Source organism: Vollenhovia emeryi, unplaced genomic scaffold (assembly GCF_000949405.1).
Source record: "Vollenhovia emeryi isolate VEMERY1.0 unplaced genomic scaffold, V.emery_V1.0 DF939139.1, whole genome shotgun sequence".
Taxonomy (NCBI): Eukaryota; Metazoa; Arthropoda; class Insecta; order Hymenoptera; family Formicidae; genus Vollenhovia; species Vollenhovia emeryi.
In genome coordinates, this window is record NW_011967227.1 from 1,271,225 (window position 1) to 1,287,976 (window position 16,752).

Consider the following 16,752-nt stretch of genomic DNA (forward strand, 5'->3'; position numbering starts at 1 on the left):
CTTGTCATATTATATTCTGGAAGAGATCTGACTCGAATAGTTCGACATTACTTCCGTCATTCATCGCATCGAGTTTTCTTTCAGCATAAATTCTGTTCTTGACAATCGTATCAAAATTTAAGTTAAAATACTCATGTACGTTAGTTATTACTTTGATATTAATATTTAGTGCATCTTCGAAAAGAATAAAAGAATATACATTTTAATTCAATAAATATGTAGCTGATTGAAATCAATATCATCTAACACGATTTCTTGTTTGTTCTAAGCCACGAGCAAATTTTATTGCAGCAAAGATTCGATATTTGTATTTGGGATTGAATGTACAGTTGTAGGTATTTCTGTGATGGAATGACAGAGATATACGTATATGTATATAATCATGATACATGTAAAAATGGTTTCGTATTCTATTGATTTTATGTTACTTTCTATATTGATAGCGATGGATTGGCATTCTTGTTTAGAATTGATATTCCGCCTTTCGCAAAATTGATATTTCCCTTGTCAAGAATTGATATTTCGTTCAAGGTTCGTTTGAAAATCAGTAACGAAAAATTGATACATATGATGCAAATATGAAATATTTTCTGCGAGGATATATCAATGCCAATAGCCATTGCAACTGGTAAAACCGGTTAAAATAACTATTGCCGAAGCGTTAAAATCATTCAAGTTAATACTTCATTATTAACATTATTTTAGCTAATTTTTATAGTCGTTGCGTTAACTTATATAAAAAACCAGATAAAACAATTCCTTTTCGATTTGTGTTTTATAGATAAACGCGTTACAGCTACAGCGAGATCGCCGAGCGTCGCGTCGTGTTATTTGCGCGCCGAGACTTGAGTCAGCAGGTAAAAGCGCGTGCTGCTCCGTATATCGCTGCATTACTCATAGAAATGCGACTGCGTCAAGTACCGAAAGACACGAAACGCAACTTTTCTCTAATAATCATCTAGTGCGAGTAATTAATTTTAATTTCGCGATTAACGACTACACTGTTTATCAAAGGCTTTCAACTATTCAAAGCGGATATTTATTTCACGGAATCGAAGCGGATGAGGAATAGGAAATATTAAGTACCTTCTAAAAATTACTGGACATTCACGTCTGCGGACGCCAATAATTCCTTGAGCAACATTTAAAGTGTCTCGCGCTTTGAATTTTTCGCTGATTTGAATATAATCGTATCGTTATTTTTGAACTGAAAGCACGGAGTAATATACACATGAATATTACATATATCAGACATCTCGAAATATGTATAGAACATCTGTCCATAATCATTTGCAAAATTGTAAATGTCATGAAAAAGAATTAGAGCTTTATATCGTACCTACTTTTCTCGTATCATTGTCGCAATCCAAAAACAATTCGCGTCACAAAAAATTTTAGAAAGAGACGAGCAAATGCATATAAGTATATACAGGAGTACATGTTTTCCTATACTTATATATTCTCTTCTGAAATATCTACAATTTCATCAGTTGGAAACGCTTTAAAAGGTGCTAGAGAATTACCAACGCGATATTGTCTGCTGCTACAGTGAATAATAAACATCACTAGGTCATTACAAAGTCGCTCGACCGAGCAGTCGTTCGAAATTAGTTTGGTCGAGTTCATCATCCGGAGCTGTTGTGTCGTGGAAAGCCGAAAATGACAGTGCTAAAATTTGCAGAAGAGTTTACGCGTTTAGTTCTTCGTTACTCGAGATCTTTACCGAATGTAAGTTTTCGCTCGACTAAAGATCATTGTTATAAATAAAAGTAAAACGTAGTTGATGCAAGTATCACCATTCGTGACCGTTATTCTATTTGTACATGTTCAGAGATAGAGCGAAACTTTTCACATAATCTGTGACTATTACGTGTGCATTTCAGAATGACCCATCGAATGATATGCCTTTAAACGACGAAGAAATAATCTTCACCATACGTCATGTGCTTCAAGTACTTTCGATAAAAGACGTGGACAAGAATAATAACACCGCAAATGCTGTTGGCATTCCAGAAACTTCGCTCGTTGATATCAAACAAGAGAGTGAGAATACGTGGAGGTTGTTATGAAACTTTTGCATATGGTCTAACGATTATGTATATATTTTTCATGCCAATATGTTTTATATTTACAGATCTGAAGATGTTTTATCTGTTTGTACGGATGATGGTGCTTCTCTTACTGATACCTCACCAAAAGTTACTGAAAACGAACAAGAGAATTTTTCCGGTACATTGCAAGACCGAAAGAAGGTAAATTTCTTTAGTTTTCTAAACCGTTATCCACCGTTACTTATTGATGAGTAATTTGACTTTTTCAATTGTATATGTATAGCTAGAAAATTGAGTGATCTGATTATTATTTGACTGTCTAACGTGTTATTAATTCCAATTTATCATTTATCTATAGTTTATTTCACAATCGAATCCTGCCATCTGTATTAACATTAGTAGATCTGACACTTTTGTTCACGAGGAAAGCCAAAAAATTACTGAAGACCAGGACAACGTTTTCGAAGATTCTATAAATACTGAAACATGCGATTTATCAGAGATAAGCGAGCTTCTGGGAGCATCATTGAACACAATACGAGAGTCTACCATGAAGACTACTACAAATATCACAGCAAAGCTGGATAACATAGAAGCACTGTTAAAGGTAATTTAAAAGTAATTGTTAAGATAATATGTATGTATAATGAAATATTATTTATGCGCACCGTCATTTATTTTACAGCAATTATTTTCAAAGAAATTGCCAAAAGCAGTTACAAGTTCCACAAACTGGTCGCAAAAGATGAAGATAAATGCAGGAAATTATCAATCTTTATCTAATGGTCATTCTAGTCTCCGTCACACTCCAATTACAAACAAACCAAAGGTGTCGCCTAACAGTCGCAAGTCAAGTTCCTTTTTACCAAGAACATCAACATCTTCTAAATTGAGCGTAAAAGAAAATATTTCCGCGAGACGTAAAAGTACTGACGGAATCAGAACTAATGCATCTGCTGAGATATCTGTCAAATCTAAAGTGAGTCGTTCGACATTAAATATGAACACTTTGTCACCACGTACCAAAACATCACCAAGTTCATCCGCTGAATTTCAACCTAAGTTAACGAAAAATCCGAAATATGCTCATATTAACAGCATTATATCGAAACAAATTAGTCAAAAGAACAAAATAAAATAATTACTTTTTATAGAATAACATAAAAATATTTTGATAACTTTTGGTTATTTTTTTATCGTAAACTTTTATGTCAAGTAAATTATAATAATTCAATTTTAGAGTTTATCGTCAAATGTAATTAATCAAAAATAACGGAAAGGAAAATAAAAATAAAATAAAGACAAATAGAGTAGAATATTATAGATATTTTATAGAATACATGGATAATTTATAGAATATAAAATATTTATTGGCTTATATTAGAAAAGCTAATTCTTTATATTTTATTTATCTCTATTTGTTGATATTTAATATTTTAAAACACATATATTTTATAACATTTTAATCATTATTTGCATATTGTACTTTTCTAACATAAACAAAAAAATAATATTAAAAAGATTTATTAAATAAAATACTTATAATTAGATAAAATACTCCGAAAAATTTGCACCAATTTAATAATTACATTTCGATTAAAAATCCACAGCGTGTACTCAGCTGATTATAAAGAAAAGAATAATTACTCGTGCAAAACTTGATGCTATGACAATATGGTACCGATGTGAAGTACAATGTGCAAAGAATTATTAAAATGTTATAAAATATTTAATATCAACAAATAAAGATATCTTTTGATAAAAATCATGTCACGGTTATAAATAGTGTCCTTAGAAACGTTGTAGTAATGTAAGGGAAAGAATATCAGCGAAATATTTATGATAGACCGATGTAATTAAGGTCAGAAGAATCATCAGGCGCACAATAATTTTGCGTACATATAGAAATGTTTACCTAGCTTTTGAATAATGCATTATGTAAGTATACCGCTTGACATAACCGTTCGAGATATTCTTACTTTTTCGCAATCTCACCAAAATATTGTCATAAAAGATGTATCAAAACATTTTCTCTCCAAAATTGTATAAACATTATTTAATTAAAGTGATAGTATTGAATAGACAATCCCATGAAATAAAAATAAAACATATTTTTTAAATATTTTCTTATTGCAACCTATTAAACAACGTAAACAAATTATCAGTCTCAGACTCCCCCAAAAAATCAGGAGAACTTGTGACTGTCATTTCGGCAGTCTTGTTTTGTTTCACCTTAATTCTTTCCGCCACAATGACAGTTAGAGACCCGCAGTAACGAGAAATTTTCAGCGAGCGTAATAGAAATAAAAGTGGTTATTGAAATTCTTCGAGAGCAGGACGAAATCGCTCCCGCGGGCCTCTTTCTCTCTTTTTCAAGCAACTCCGACGTCGCTTAAAGCCATTCTTTCGACGGACCACGTGCCTTCAGGCTGGGATTGAGCCGCTAAGGTATTCCTGAAGTGAGCAACGCGCGAACGTCTCTCTTGCTCGTGACTCTCGCTCTACTTCTACCGCCTTTCCCTTTTGTATGTGCGGCCCTATTCCTTTTCTCTATACTGTCATCGCTAGGCGTTTGTTAAATTTATTCGTAAGACTGAATCTACCGCAATGAGACCGACGAGATTTACCGTATCGCCGTAGAAGATAATCTGGAAAATAGATGAAGCGCACCATTCTATTTCGTGTGATCTTTCCGAAGCGATCGCCGTCTCGGACAGAAGATTGATATTCCAGCAATGCAATTTCAACCAACGGATACGTCGCAATACGTTAAATTTATTAAGTTTACACTTAAATGTTTCCGCGTTTTCAATAGATTTAACATTTATCTGAGAAAACGCAACATATTAAAGCAAAGATTTAATTTCATGTTGTAACGTCTTCTTACTCATTGCAAGATAAACGCTTCGGTGCCATAATTTCTTATAGTGTTGCCAACGCTGTGTTTCATATACAATTGAAAATGTTACAAAAGTAGTATCTACTGAACTGTTTTCTGCATATTTCTTGTGAAATTTTTCGAAGATGGCGGAAAGAATTGATGAGGAAGCGCGACGGAAAGTGCGCGGCGCAATTTACCGAGATAAAAGGTAATTCCGATTATTAATGACACTATTCCTTTTGCACGTAAAGAATTCTGCAAGGATTCCGTGTTTCGCTCGATATCTTGCGGGATTAATAATACAGGGTGGCGGTAGCAGGGGACGGCGGGGAAAAGGCACAGAGAGGCAGAAGGGGAAACGATAAATTATCGTACCTCCGCACTTAGCCTCGAGATACCGGCGGAACTCCTCGCTACCGATATCCTAAATTTACATCGTCGACCAGGAAAATCTTTCGTGAGAATTTCATTGCGCGAATCGCGCGAGAGAGGGTCGGAGCCGGTCGGTAATTCACTTCGCAAGCACGAATCTCGAGAAGGTTATCTTATCCGCTCTGGCCCCAGTCGTTTACTCCCAAACACATTCTGTAAACGCTCCGGGTACATTGATCTTCAGTTTTCCGTTGAAGCCCGCCGGGCCAATGTATTCCGACAATAAAATTTTCTTATCCTTTTAACAGTCTTCTAGTGAACACACCCCTGTCGGTGGAGGTTCTTCCGCTGTTAAACGAATTAATCCCGTAACTTCTCTACCGATAATAATTGATTTTACTGACATTATATCGTCATACCGTTAAAAGCCAAACGTTCTAAAATCGGACGAATAATTTGCGGAAAGCGCGGAACATATGTTGCTTCAATATTAAAACTTTTTGTACGTATTTAATATTATTATTAAAAAATATAAGTGTATCACGTTTTTATCTATAATAAGACTGTGAACATATTTGATTCATTAAAGCTTATTTCATAAAGCTTTCCTTAATGAGCAATTATAATTGTTAAACTAGCCGGAGGCCATCAAGTGATTTGGACAAGATCGCTCATAAATCTAATAGTTTAAGACGGATTTTCTAGAAAACCGTTTGTTGCGCTGTATCTCGCAATGGCCAATTTACTCTGAAAATGATGATGGTCAGAGAGAAGAAGAGCGGAGAGACGAGTGCGGCGGGAGAATAGGGGGATTGTCAGAAAGAGAGAAGCTCTATATTGGAGAGTAATCGTACAGAGCGAAAGGGAGAGACGGTGAAAGAGGATGTGATACGGAGAAACGCCTGCAGACATCCCTTAGGCCGTCTTGCAATGACGGGATATGCGATACATACGCTACGCCAAATGCAATTTCACTAATTGCCAAGGATAATGCCGTCGGTGCCCATCTACGTTCGTAGTTTCGCTCATACACGGCGCACGGTACTCCACTTGTGTATTAAATGGGTCGTACGCAGCTTCCACGAAATTCGAAGTAGGTGTATCTCGCCTCGACAGTTTAACTCTTTGTGGCTCGACAATACAAAGCCTGCATTAAAGTATAGATTTAGGAGACGAGAACGATTCGCCCCTAAAATCGAAAATTTCTAACTAACAAGCTAATTTAACTTGCAGAGGCAACTAACATTGAGCGATAAAAGGATTTTCACGATAATAATCTTGTCTAAAAATCACATGTTAAAAATACGTGCCTCAAACAGTGTTTAATATCTTCAAGGATAAAGTGCCGAGTAATTCGATAAATCTGATATTCGAGCAAAATTGTCCATAGCGAAAACCAATGTGACTTGATGAGAAAGAACGCAATACTTAACATTTAACGTGAGATTGGTACCTAATTATTTAACATACCAGAGCATAGATGTTTTCATGCTATTAATCACAATAATACGTGGCAACTGAATACAAAATGTCAAATCTTATGAAATAAACGTACCGAATATATTCTGTTGCCATGTGCCAACGAAAGTGTATAACGCGCGAATTTTATAAACTATATCTGGACAATCGTCTGCGACTCGATATTTCTAACGAGTTTCGTTTTACCTGTCATCTACCAACGGTGCGTGATGTATCATAAAAAATTACGTACGCTTCGGCCGACTCGTATATTTGCTGATACGGACAGCCCTCCGCGCCGGTTTAGGGGCTTGCAACGCGATGAAAAACGCGACTATAGAATCCAGATAGCGCGTATATTTGGCAAGAGAATCCATTTAGTAAATACCGAATTCCCAGGTTCAATAATGTATCAACGAAATCAACTGCATTCGTAATAAGTACGCGCTTCGGCATGTTGCTTTTACTATCATCTTGAATATTCACCAAACTAATTGAAAAAGCCAAAAAATATTCTTGCATTAAATATTTATGCGTTTGTCTAGACAAAAGTAGCAAAAAGTTAAAAACCACACGCGAAACCATATTACAACCTTATTATTTCAAACGACATATTAATAACTAAAACTTTAAAAGTTTTGAAAGGTCGAAGCAAAAAATTGTTTGAAAATTTCTTTTAACTTAAAACAAACAATAAACGTAAAATTTTTGTTATTAAACTGTACAGATCTAATTATTTTATGGATCATTTTTTTATCATATTCATTTCAGTTAATTTACTAACAAATAATTGCGGAACATTTTACGCCTTTCAGAAAAAAAATGTATTTCCTTTGTAAACATTCTCAGTAAGCCAAAAATTAATTATATGGTATATCCATACAATTCTATCACTATATAGGAAATAAAAATTTTGAATTTTACAACTACTCCTTAATCTTGCCTTTGCAGCTCAATTTTAATAAAGCATTATCTTATCATGAGTTTGCATCAAACTATTGCATCTTTCACATGATGGATGTAATTGTACTTAACTATCCATTATATCGTCAATAACGAAGAGCCTCTTCCAACAATCACTCTGAGTGTCACTCTATGAATCGCCCATGAATATCAAGTGCCTGGATCTTGTGTCGATCATCTTGATTCACTAGTGATCGCATGGCATGCCAAGTGCTTTGAAATCATCAAAGCAAGTGTGACCAGATACACTTATTCGACACTATCGGTAAACTACAGCTAACATCGATAACTGCGAACGATATATCTACTTTACTTCCAAATAGATAATATGTTAAACATAATGTCGGCTAAAAGAACTCGGCATATTTAATAAATTATAATGGGCCGAATTAGTTTGCATCCGGAGATTAAATAAGATTTACACTTTTTCCCTAAACGTATTGAAATACAGCTACTGATAATGAAATATTCTTTATTGTATCAAATAGTGGCGAGTGTGACGCAGAGAAATGTGAGCTGCTTAGTAAAGAAATTAACGAAAAGATCCGAGTTTAAATCCACGGACACCGCTGGTTTTTTTCGGAATCTCCTGAAGGGAAGTGGCAACCACCGAGAGTATCTTGCCACGTATACCCCTTCAGGAATATTCCAGATAGGAGGTTTTCTTCGGCAAAATTAGCAGCCTAACGAAGATGAAGTAAAATCAAATGCTCAATGTACCAGAACGAACTCTATAAAACAGGCTTTAAGCCTAATACACGAGGAGGAAGGGGATCAAATAGTCAAATTAAAATTCCTTATTATATCAAATAATAAAATTCAGGATAGGACGGTTAAAGGTAGATTTATAATAAAAATTTGTTAAGATCGAAATGTAATAAAGATCCAAGCGATCCCTGATTCCTCAGGGTGAGTTGTGAATCTAACAAAATTTGTGGCAAGTTATTTTTTGACTTGCATGTCATCCTAGCTATTGTCTTTCTCCTCGCGTTCATTAATCATGCTATTTCTATCGTTCTACGTATTTAATGAGGCGAATGCCAGTTTGATGCGGCATTATAATAACTCAGCGGAATAATAAAGTTCTCCGCGCGCGCTTCTAGAACGAGCGGGTCTCTCGATAAGAGGAGACGCTGATAACCGTGCGCAAGTTTACACGGCAGAGGGTCGAAAGGTCAATATTGCCAGCCCATCGAACTTATCTCCATGTCACAGGTCCTCACCTCCGGTGTGCGTACGTAACGTATATACATACGCTTCCGAGAGGAAAATTTCTGAGGGAGCCGCCGCGCCGGTGCGTGCGTGCGAAGACTTCCTCAGCTGCGTTATTATCTTATCCGTGCACTCACGCGTGCCCACGAATCGGCTAAGCTTTATTATGAGCCCGAAAGTTACACACGCGCGTTGCCGCGGAATCGATGCATACGCGGCTTATCTTGCTTCCGCATAAGATCTTGAACGCACGCGGTCGGCTGACATTATTGTGGATTGTTAAATCGCAAATGATTCGTAATAAGTCTCAAATGTGAGCAAACAATTCGCCTATGCCGCAAACTTTATGTTACGTGAAATTATGAAAATGAATTCATTTCTCGATCAATTTTTGTTCGATTGAGCTTCATATCAATAGTTGGATCAATTTGTAATTAAATGAAAAAAAAATCGCGCAAGAAGACGATAACTTTTATATTTATAAATTCTAATATATACTTTTCCTTTTCATTTATATCTTTGTATTATTGTACATAATTATAATGTATTATATTATAATTATTGTGGTACAATTATATTACAACCACAATATAATTTAAAATCTGCTTCTTCAGTTTTCAAAGTTTATAGTGAAGCATTTCAATTCCAACCGTATCTCAAGGCAACCCCAATCGTCGGTTTTACCGGTGCAATTTGCATCGCCCCGTCGACGATCGCTGGCAGCGGAAGCTCGCAGACAGCTCGCGACTCTCGTCGCCTCTCGAGACCGTACGGCATACATCCCCCTTCAATCTGGGGATTTTTGAATTTCATATTCCGCGGAGAGTGCGCGCTCACCCTGAACCTACCCCCTTCCTACACTTTCGCGCCGTATACAACCCCCGCGGACCAAGCCAGCCGGCGTTATATTATGCGTAATTCATACCGCGACGTAGCGTATCATTGTTCCGGGAAACAGAGGAATCCCATTACCGGTTGGCAGCTGAACTCTCTCTGTCGCGGGGCCGCGTTTTAGTTGCGGTCGACGAAGCGAATCCTCGCGCCCTCGTTCGCGCGACCACCCCCTCAACGTTTCCCATTCGCCACCGCCGCCTTCCTCGGCGACGATTGAAAGGACGAAGGACCCCGGCGATCTTTGTTCAATGTGCTTTGTCGCCGAGCGTGAATACAAGATACTGCGGACGTTATCATGAGATCACACCGTTTCGCGAGAGATATCGTCAGGAGTGAAGTGTACAAATATTACGGTTGATTGCAAATATTGTAATGATTTATATTTGTATATTCTGAATGCAAGTTTGATAACCTAGTAGCAGAATGCAGCACGTGTACTGTATTTATTATTTTTCTGGATGTACCAAGCAAAAAGCACTATAAAAAGAAATTTTACGTATCATTTATGATATATTGTTAATACACGGAATTTTGTTATGTCTGGAAAGACATAATTTATCCCGATGTAGTTTTTAAAACGCTAAAAATTTTTTAGCAATACAAGAAACAGAAAGAAAGAAGAATTAGAGAGTTTTGCGACTTGAATATTTTAATGATTGAACAATCCAGACTTTGTCCGGGAATTGGACACAAGTTAAAGCTTGAATGGATGCTTCATTTGAAACTTGTTTTTCCCCGTTACATTCCTATGCATAATGTCAAGCTTATTGTCGAAAGTGCGTTAAATAAACGTATCAGCGGGTGAAACGGTAGCGCAACAGTTGTGGAACAATCTACGTCATTCTTTTCGTCGGCCTTTGTCGGTACACGAATAGCCGGTCCGATTGCAGCCTTTATCGTGTGTTTCTCGGAGTTGAATGCGACGAATCAGAGCGAAAGCCGAGCAACTCGCCAGGTCACGCCAAACTAAAGTATCTACTCGAGTATCTATACTTTATGTGACACAATTCAATTGGTGAGAAATAATGGAGAAGCGTGTATAACGAGCCGCGCGTAGGTACGTATCTCGACAGTTATTGTAAATGCCATAAGATCTCCTTTGAGCTAATTATTATAGCATTATACCAAATAAATTAATTACGCATAATTCTAAACCAGAGAGTCTGTGTATTATCTCTCATTACAATTAATTATATAGCACTTTGCGATCAAAACTTTTATATTCATTCGTTATCCGGAATAAGAAATATTTCACTCAATTTGTTTTCGTTATCAATCTTGTATAAAAACCGATAAAAATTCCTATCGATACCCGGCAATTTGTTCCCCGATATATCTTCCACGCGAACACCAGATCGATGTCTTTCTCAATATTTTCGTACACTTCGTTATGTCGTCATTCCACCCCATCCTCGAGATTCGGTCTTTCTAGCATCGAATAACAGTCCCGACTCGACCACCTTACCTCAATACGATATCGTAGAATGCAAACGAGTCGCTATCCGTCCCGTCGTTGTCTATGTTCTATGTGACAGGCGACGTGGTTGTTGAGTTTTCCATGGAGCTCTCGTATCGTAACACAGCCGGTTGCAAACTGGAAAAGGAAGACGGTGGTGAGAATCCGACGACTCGGCCTTCGTATGTCTGCGTAAAATAATGGAAATTCTACTTCGTCACACGCGCAACCACGCCCGTAGCTCGGGCTTACATTCTCGTATCTCACCTCGCATACGGATGCAGGCAGTATTTAATAGTTTAACGAGGTCATAGAATACTTATCAACCTGCTTCTGACCAAGCCAGAGATGACCTGTTGCTTGTTAAACACCAAGGTATTATATTCTATCCTAGACGTCTCGATTTCGGTCTGTATCATATTGAAAGGTCCCGATAATTGATCGCGAGATAGTGTACGATTACCGCGATAGATTCAGCTCTGTATCGGGTTAACGTAACAATTAAGGAATATTTGTAAATAATAATTCCTCAATAATATCAGATTGAACGAAATTCTTCGTCAGATTAAAGCATTGAAATAGGATGAAATGAAGGAAAGACTGGAATGAAGAAATAAGATGTGCAAAAAGTAAAGTTTTCAAATTAAGCGAGATCTATAACCGGACTTCTGGTAATGTTCTCGAGGAATTTTAATTTTAAAGTCAAACAACCATTTCAAGCTAACATCTTATCGATGAACTCGATCAATATGTTCAATGGAATGGATACTTGTTCACCGCGATGAAAAAGCCCCCGCTCCCTCTAATCCCACCTTACGGTTTTTCCAACAAATTCCACGCAATTTATTCGCAAACTATTTCGCAATAACACTCTACGCTCGGACTTAAACGCTCGATAATATTTACACGCGTATATGCAGCAATGAACCGGAGTTCCTCACGATCTTCGTTTCGCCCGGAGCAATGCGCGTTAAATGAATTTCAACTTCACTTCGATTGCTCCAATTCTTGGCGCTTGCATTTTCCATGCATATGAATTAAGGACGTGGATAATAGTTCAAACGAGGCGGTGGCATTCTTACGGCAAAGTTCGTGACCTGTTGCACCTTGTCAAAACCACCGATTCTTCCGACTACTTGATTACTTATCGCGTTATTTGTTTTACAAGATTTTCACAAATTACGTGATAGATAGATCGCTGATAATCGAGCATTGAATAAGAGATAAAATTATCTCACAAATTTTAATTGTGTTATATCATTCAAAGGCTTATCACTAATAAAGTCATCTAAAATGATTATGCACTTCATAACAATCCGTTGCGACATGGAATTAAGATAATAAATATATCAAATAGTTAATATGCTACGTATATATCGTCACCTGATGCAGAAGAGCAAAAAAATGCGAAATTTAAAAAGGAAACAAAGAGAAAACTGCATTACACTGCCGACGCGGCTAATCGCGTATGCATATAAATTTCACTGAAACATGATAGCTTAACGACTTTGAGGAATTCTTACCGACGAATTCGCGACCTGTTGCATCGGTGAAAGCTATGGCATTTATGAAGCCTTAAATTTCTTGTACGTACGCTACAGTGCGCCGCTCTTAAATCAGTAATTCTTTAGCAAACGGGGTTTCTTTTCTTGCTCTTTTACGTGACTTTTGGATAATTAATTTAATTATTTATTAATGGATAAATTTAAACAAATTATAAAGTTAGGAAAATGATTCTTGCAGAAATATTCTTGTAAATTTCTTCATCTTATTTAATTTAAATTTATTATCGTCCCCTCGGAATTATACCAAGTTACGTGTTATTAATTACTGAAGAATCCCTAAAATAAAGTAAAATATCTACGACAAAAGCGTATTTGTGTCATGTTATATTCTGCTACACTAAATAATTTTTATAATAAATTGTAATTGTTTGGCGAAATTTTTTTAAAATCATCCACGATACAAAGATATTCGATTTCAACTCACGTCAGATATTCATAAAATACCGAAGCGTATTGAGTAACCTCGCATTTTAATTTGATGCTTTTTATTATCACGTTCTCTGCTTAGTTCGTTCCCGCTCATCCCAATGTTTCGCTTATTGTTAGCAGTTTGTATAAAGGCGGCACATCAAAGCGGACATCATCAACGCGCGAAATTCGACGATTTCAATTAGCGTCGTTCCGAGGGCAAAGCTCGCAATAAAAGCGGTTCGCGAAATCTGCCTGTCCCACGGATAGTTTTACATTTCGGCGGACACGAAAGAGCGCCCTCCGCCGGAGCGTGTCATTCGTTTATGCAGAACAAAACGAACTTTTGTTCACGCCAACGAAAGTATTGTCGTCTGACTTCACACGGTCAATATATAAACAATTTATGTGACGGAACTAGTGTTAATATTGCTTTAATTTGAATTTATATTAATTAAAACTTATTGTTAGCAGCACAATGTGCAACAACAAAAAGAATATTATTTTAAGTAATCTTTAAAAAAAACGCATTTTTTTGAAAACTTTAGTCGCAAATTAAGCAATTTATCTCTCTAGAGTGTTTTAAAAAGCATGAATAAAATTATATGCACACATATATAAGTACATACATATATATAACATACTTATAGATATATTTTTTTTTATTTTATATTGAATCTGACATTGTGATATAAATTTTATTTTAAATGTCCCCGAAGAATAAAATTTTCTGAAAAATTTTATAAATTGCACGATCGAATTTTCTTCAAAAGATAGCAAATGAGGAATAAGTTCAACAATGTTTCGAAGTTTGCAATTTTGAAATCGTGACTGTCCTTTTCTTTGTTATTGCTTTAATTGTATCGATTATCTCAACTTAAGAGTTGTATTAATTTTCGATGCTTTTCGCGGCTTCAATTTTTATTCTCGCGCTTTCTGGATGGGTGATGACTTGACTTCTCTTTATCAGTCAGGCTTTAACTGTCATTTCTATTGCATTTCAGTCATATTACCAACTATAATTGTAATTATCAGTAAAATTTTACTTTGATTTTCTTACGAAAAATAACAGTTTCTTCGAACAGAGACACGAGTCTTATCCAAGGTATTTAAAACAGCATAATTGCTTTTCTAATCAATATGAATTCATTTTTATACAATAAGAGAGAATGTAATAACGCGTTATATATGTTGCACATATGAAAAGTTACTCTCGGTAAAATAAAAGAACTGCCGCGTATGAGTATGTGCAAGTGTACGTGTGCGTGTATGTGTACAATATTATTCGCCGAAGCGGCAGACCCGACTACGAAACTCAATCAACGAAAAATTTAATTTACCTTTACAATGTCTATAAAACCAGGAATATCATTCGTGTCGGTCAACACGCACAAATCGGCGAGAGTCCCGCGATTATACGAGAGAAGAGATATCATATGATCCCGGATAAAAGCTTTGTGCACAAGGCTCGCACACCATTCCCCTCGATGCGTCCGACGAAACGCTTTGTTGCAATTAGTCGTGATGCGACGGGCTCTGGGTGCTCTGTGCTCAGCCAACAACAATCGGAATCGCATAGTTCCGCGGAGTTCAATCACGGCCGCCATGCAAAAGAGGACTTGCGCATATTGGATCGCCGCGTTCGAAAGTTTACGTTTTCGCAGGATAGCACATTCGATTCTACGCTTTAATGTCTTGTCCTTAGAAAAATATTTCATTTCTCTACATGTGATAGACTTCACGCGTAATAATAACGGCGAATTATTTTCTGGTATTATACATTACGCAGTTCGATTCAGCGCAACATTATAGTTGGTAATATGATTGAAATACAATAAAAATGACAGTTAAAGCCTGACTGATAAAGAGATGTCAAGTCATCACCCATCCAGAAAGAGCGAGAATAAAAATTGAAGCCGCGAAAAGCATCGAAAAGTAATACAACTCTTAAGTTGAGATAATTGATACAATTAAAGTAATAACCAATGTACTCGAAGATGGAAAGTGTCAAAACAATTATGACTTAAATATTTTAATGCCTTTTATCTCTTTAATAAATGTATTTTGACAGAGAAGAATACATTTTGTCAAAAGGAAACAATCAAAAAGCCAAATTTGCATGTATTTATTTTCCATATAGTCATAAAACTATAACAAGTACCGTTTCGTTTTTTATTGAAATAAAGCAAGACGATTTAATAAAATCGTTTTAAATAATATTCAACAAAATATTTCATTAAAATAAAAACTGTAGGTTTGCAGCGTAATATTTGAAAACGTGATTTTTGTATGTGTGAAAACAGTTACCGTTAATAGAAAAACAGAAGCATTTAACCAGCGTCGACAATAAGCTAATTATCCGAAATTTCCATCAATCGCATGAGAATAATTATATTATCTTAATTATTATCGAGCTATACCACGAGATGGTACTTTTACATATTGCGTTCGTGCAGAATTGCGCCGAAAAAGCGGAAACGCCAGCATTGCACAACGCGAGCATTGTGAAAAGCGCAGGCGTGTCTAGAATTCCTGCTGAATAAAATTTTAATGGAGAAATCAAGTATACGTTTGATCTCTCCGTTTCTGCCTGGCTTCCGCGCAGTACGAACAATCGCGGAAAGTATGCCGTGCATTTCGATAGTGAATTCGTTGCTGGCGTCGCGCTGAATATCGGACGCCGCCGCCGCCGCCGTCGTTCGTTGCACAGAAAAGCCAATAATTCAGTGAATTTTTACACGGTCGAGCACCACACTCCCCAAATATTCACCATCAAGTCCATGCGAAAACAACGTAATAATTCATACCGCGCGCCAGTTCAGCGCGCTTTACACGGCAACCCTTTTTAATATACATCTCGATCAAGCTTCTCGATTATAGCGACGGAAAAATTATTTTTTATTTGCATTGCGCGAGTTTCATTGCCAAAGTTGTTTCAAACGCGTACACTATGAAAAAAGAAACCAAAAGATACTGTGATATTCCTTTTATTATAAAAATTTATTTACCCGCCGTTTATTGTGCCAAATACAGGAATTGGTTATAACAATAGCAAAATTTGTACCGTATATTTGTTTTTAATAAGAAATACCTCAAAGTGAAGATTACTGTTATTTGAGTCTGAAAGTTGTGCAAATAACTGTGACAAATACAACAAATCGTTACGACATCGCTGTCGTAAATTACACGCACGGTACACATCCGGCCTCAAGTTTCAGACATAGAAATTATTACTCCAAGTCCCACGAAAAAAAAAACGTCGATATCGGACGTTTCCTCGGTATATTGCTTCTCGCCTGAGGGTGCTCGAAGAGAGTGAGGCGACAGTATCGTTGGCTCTCGGGTATCCAACGATTCCCCCCGAGATGGCTACGAACTGCGATGTAACTCTTGTTTCGCCGCAGCAAATATTTAATTCCGCAGTCCTGGAAAAACAGGATATTGCCAATGTTCCCCCCCGCGACTTGGACACCCCGTACCCCATCGTGAGCG

General features: G+C 36.7%; 1 protein-coding gene and 1 long non-coding RNA gene across 2 annotated transcripts in view; one reads left to right on the forward strand and one right to left on the reverse strand.

Moving 5' to 3' along the window:
• Positions 1–16,752, reverse strand: part of LOC105567261 — a 122,741-nt gene that overhangs the window by 64,945 nt on the left and 41,044 nt on the right. The window contains exon 2 of the long non-coding RNA XR_001009340.1: positions 11,297–11,425. This is a non-coding gene — a long non-coding RNA (uncharacterized LOC105567261). The remainder of the gene's footprint in view (positions 1–11,296; positions 11,426–16,752) is intronic.
• Positions 1,583–3,342, forward strand: LOC105567260. The gene is made up of 5 exons (XM_012021982.1): positions 1,583–1,728; positions 1,884–2,059; positions 2,135–2,252; positions 2,410–2,658; positions 2,737–3,342. Exons 1-5 carry the CDS (start codon positions 1,660–1,662, stop codon positions 3,190–3,192), a joined length of 1,068 nt encoding a protein of 355 aa, XP_011877372.1. The 5' UTR covers positions 1,583–1,659; the 3' UTR covers positions 3,193–3,342.

Excerpts from the sequence above, each read along its gene's own strand:
- LOC105567260 (XM_012021982.1), top strand. The coding sequence starts at position 1,660 with ATGACAGTGCTAAAATTTGCAGAAGAGTTTACGCGTTTAGTTCTTCGT. Across the intron at positions 2,060-2,134 it reads GAGAGTGAGAATACGTGGAG|ATCTGAAGATGTTTTATCTG; the intron begins GTTGTTATGAAA and ends TTATATTTACAG. Across the intron at positions 2,659-2,736 it reads ACATAGAAGCACTGTTAAAG|CAATTATTTTCAAAGAAATT; the intron begins GTAATTTAAAAG and ends TTTATTTTACAG.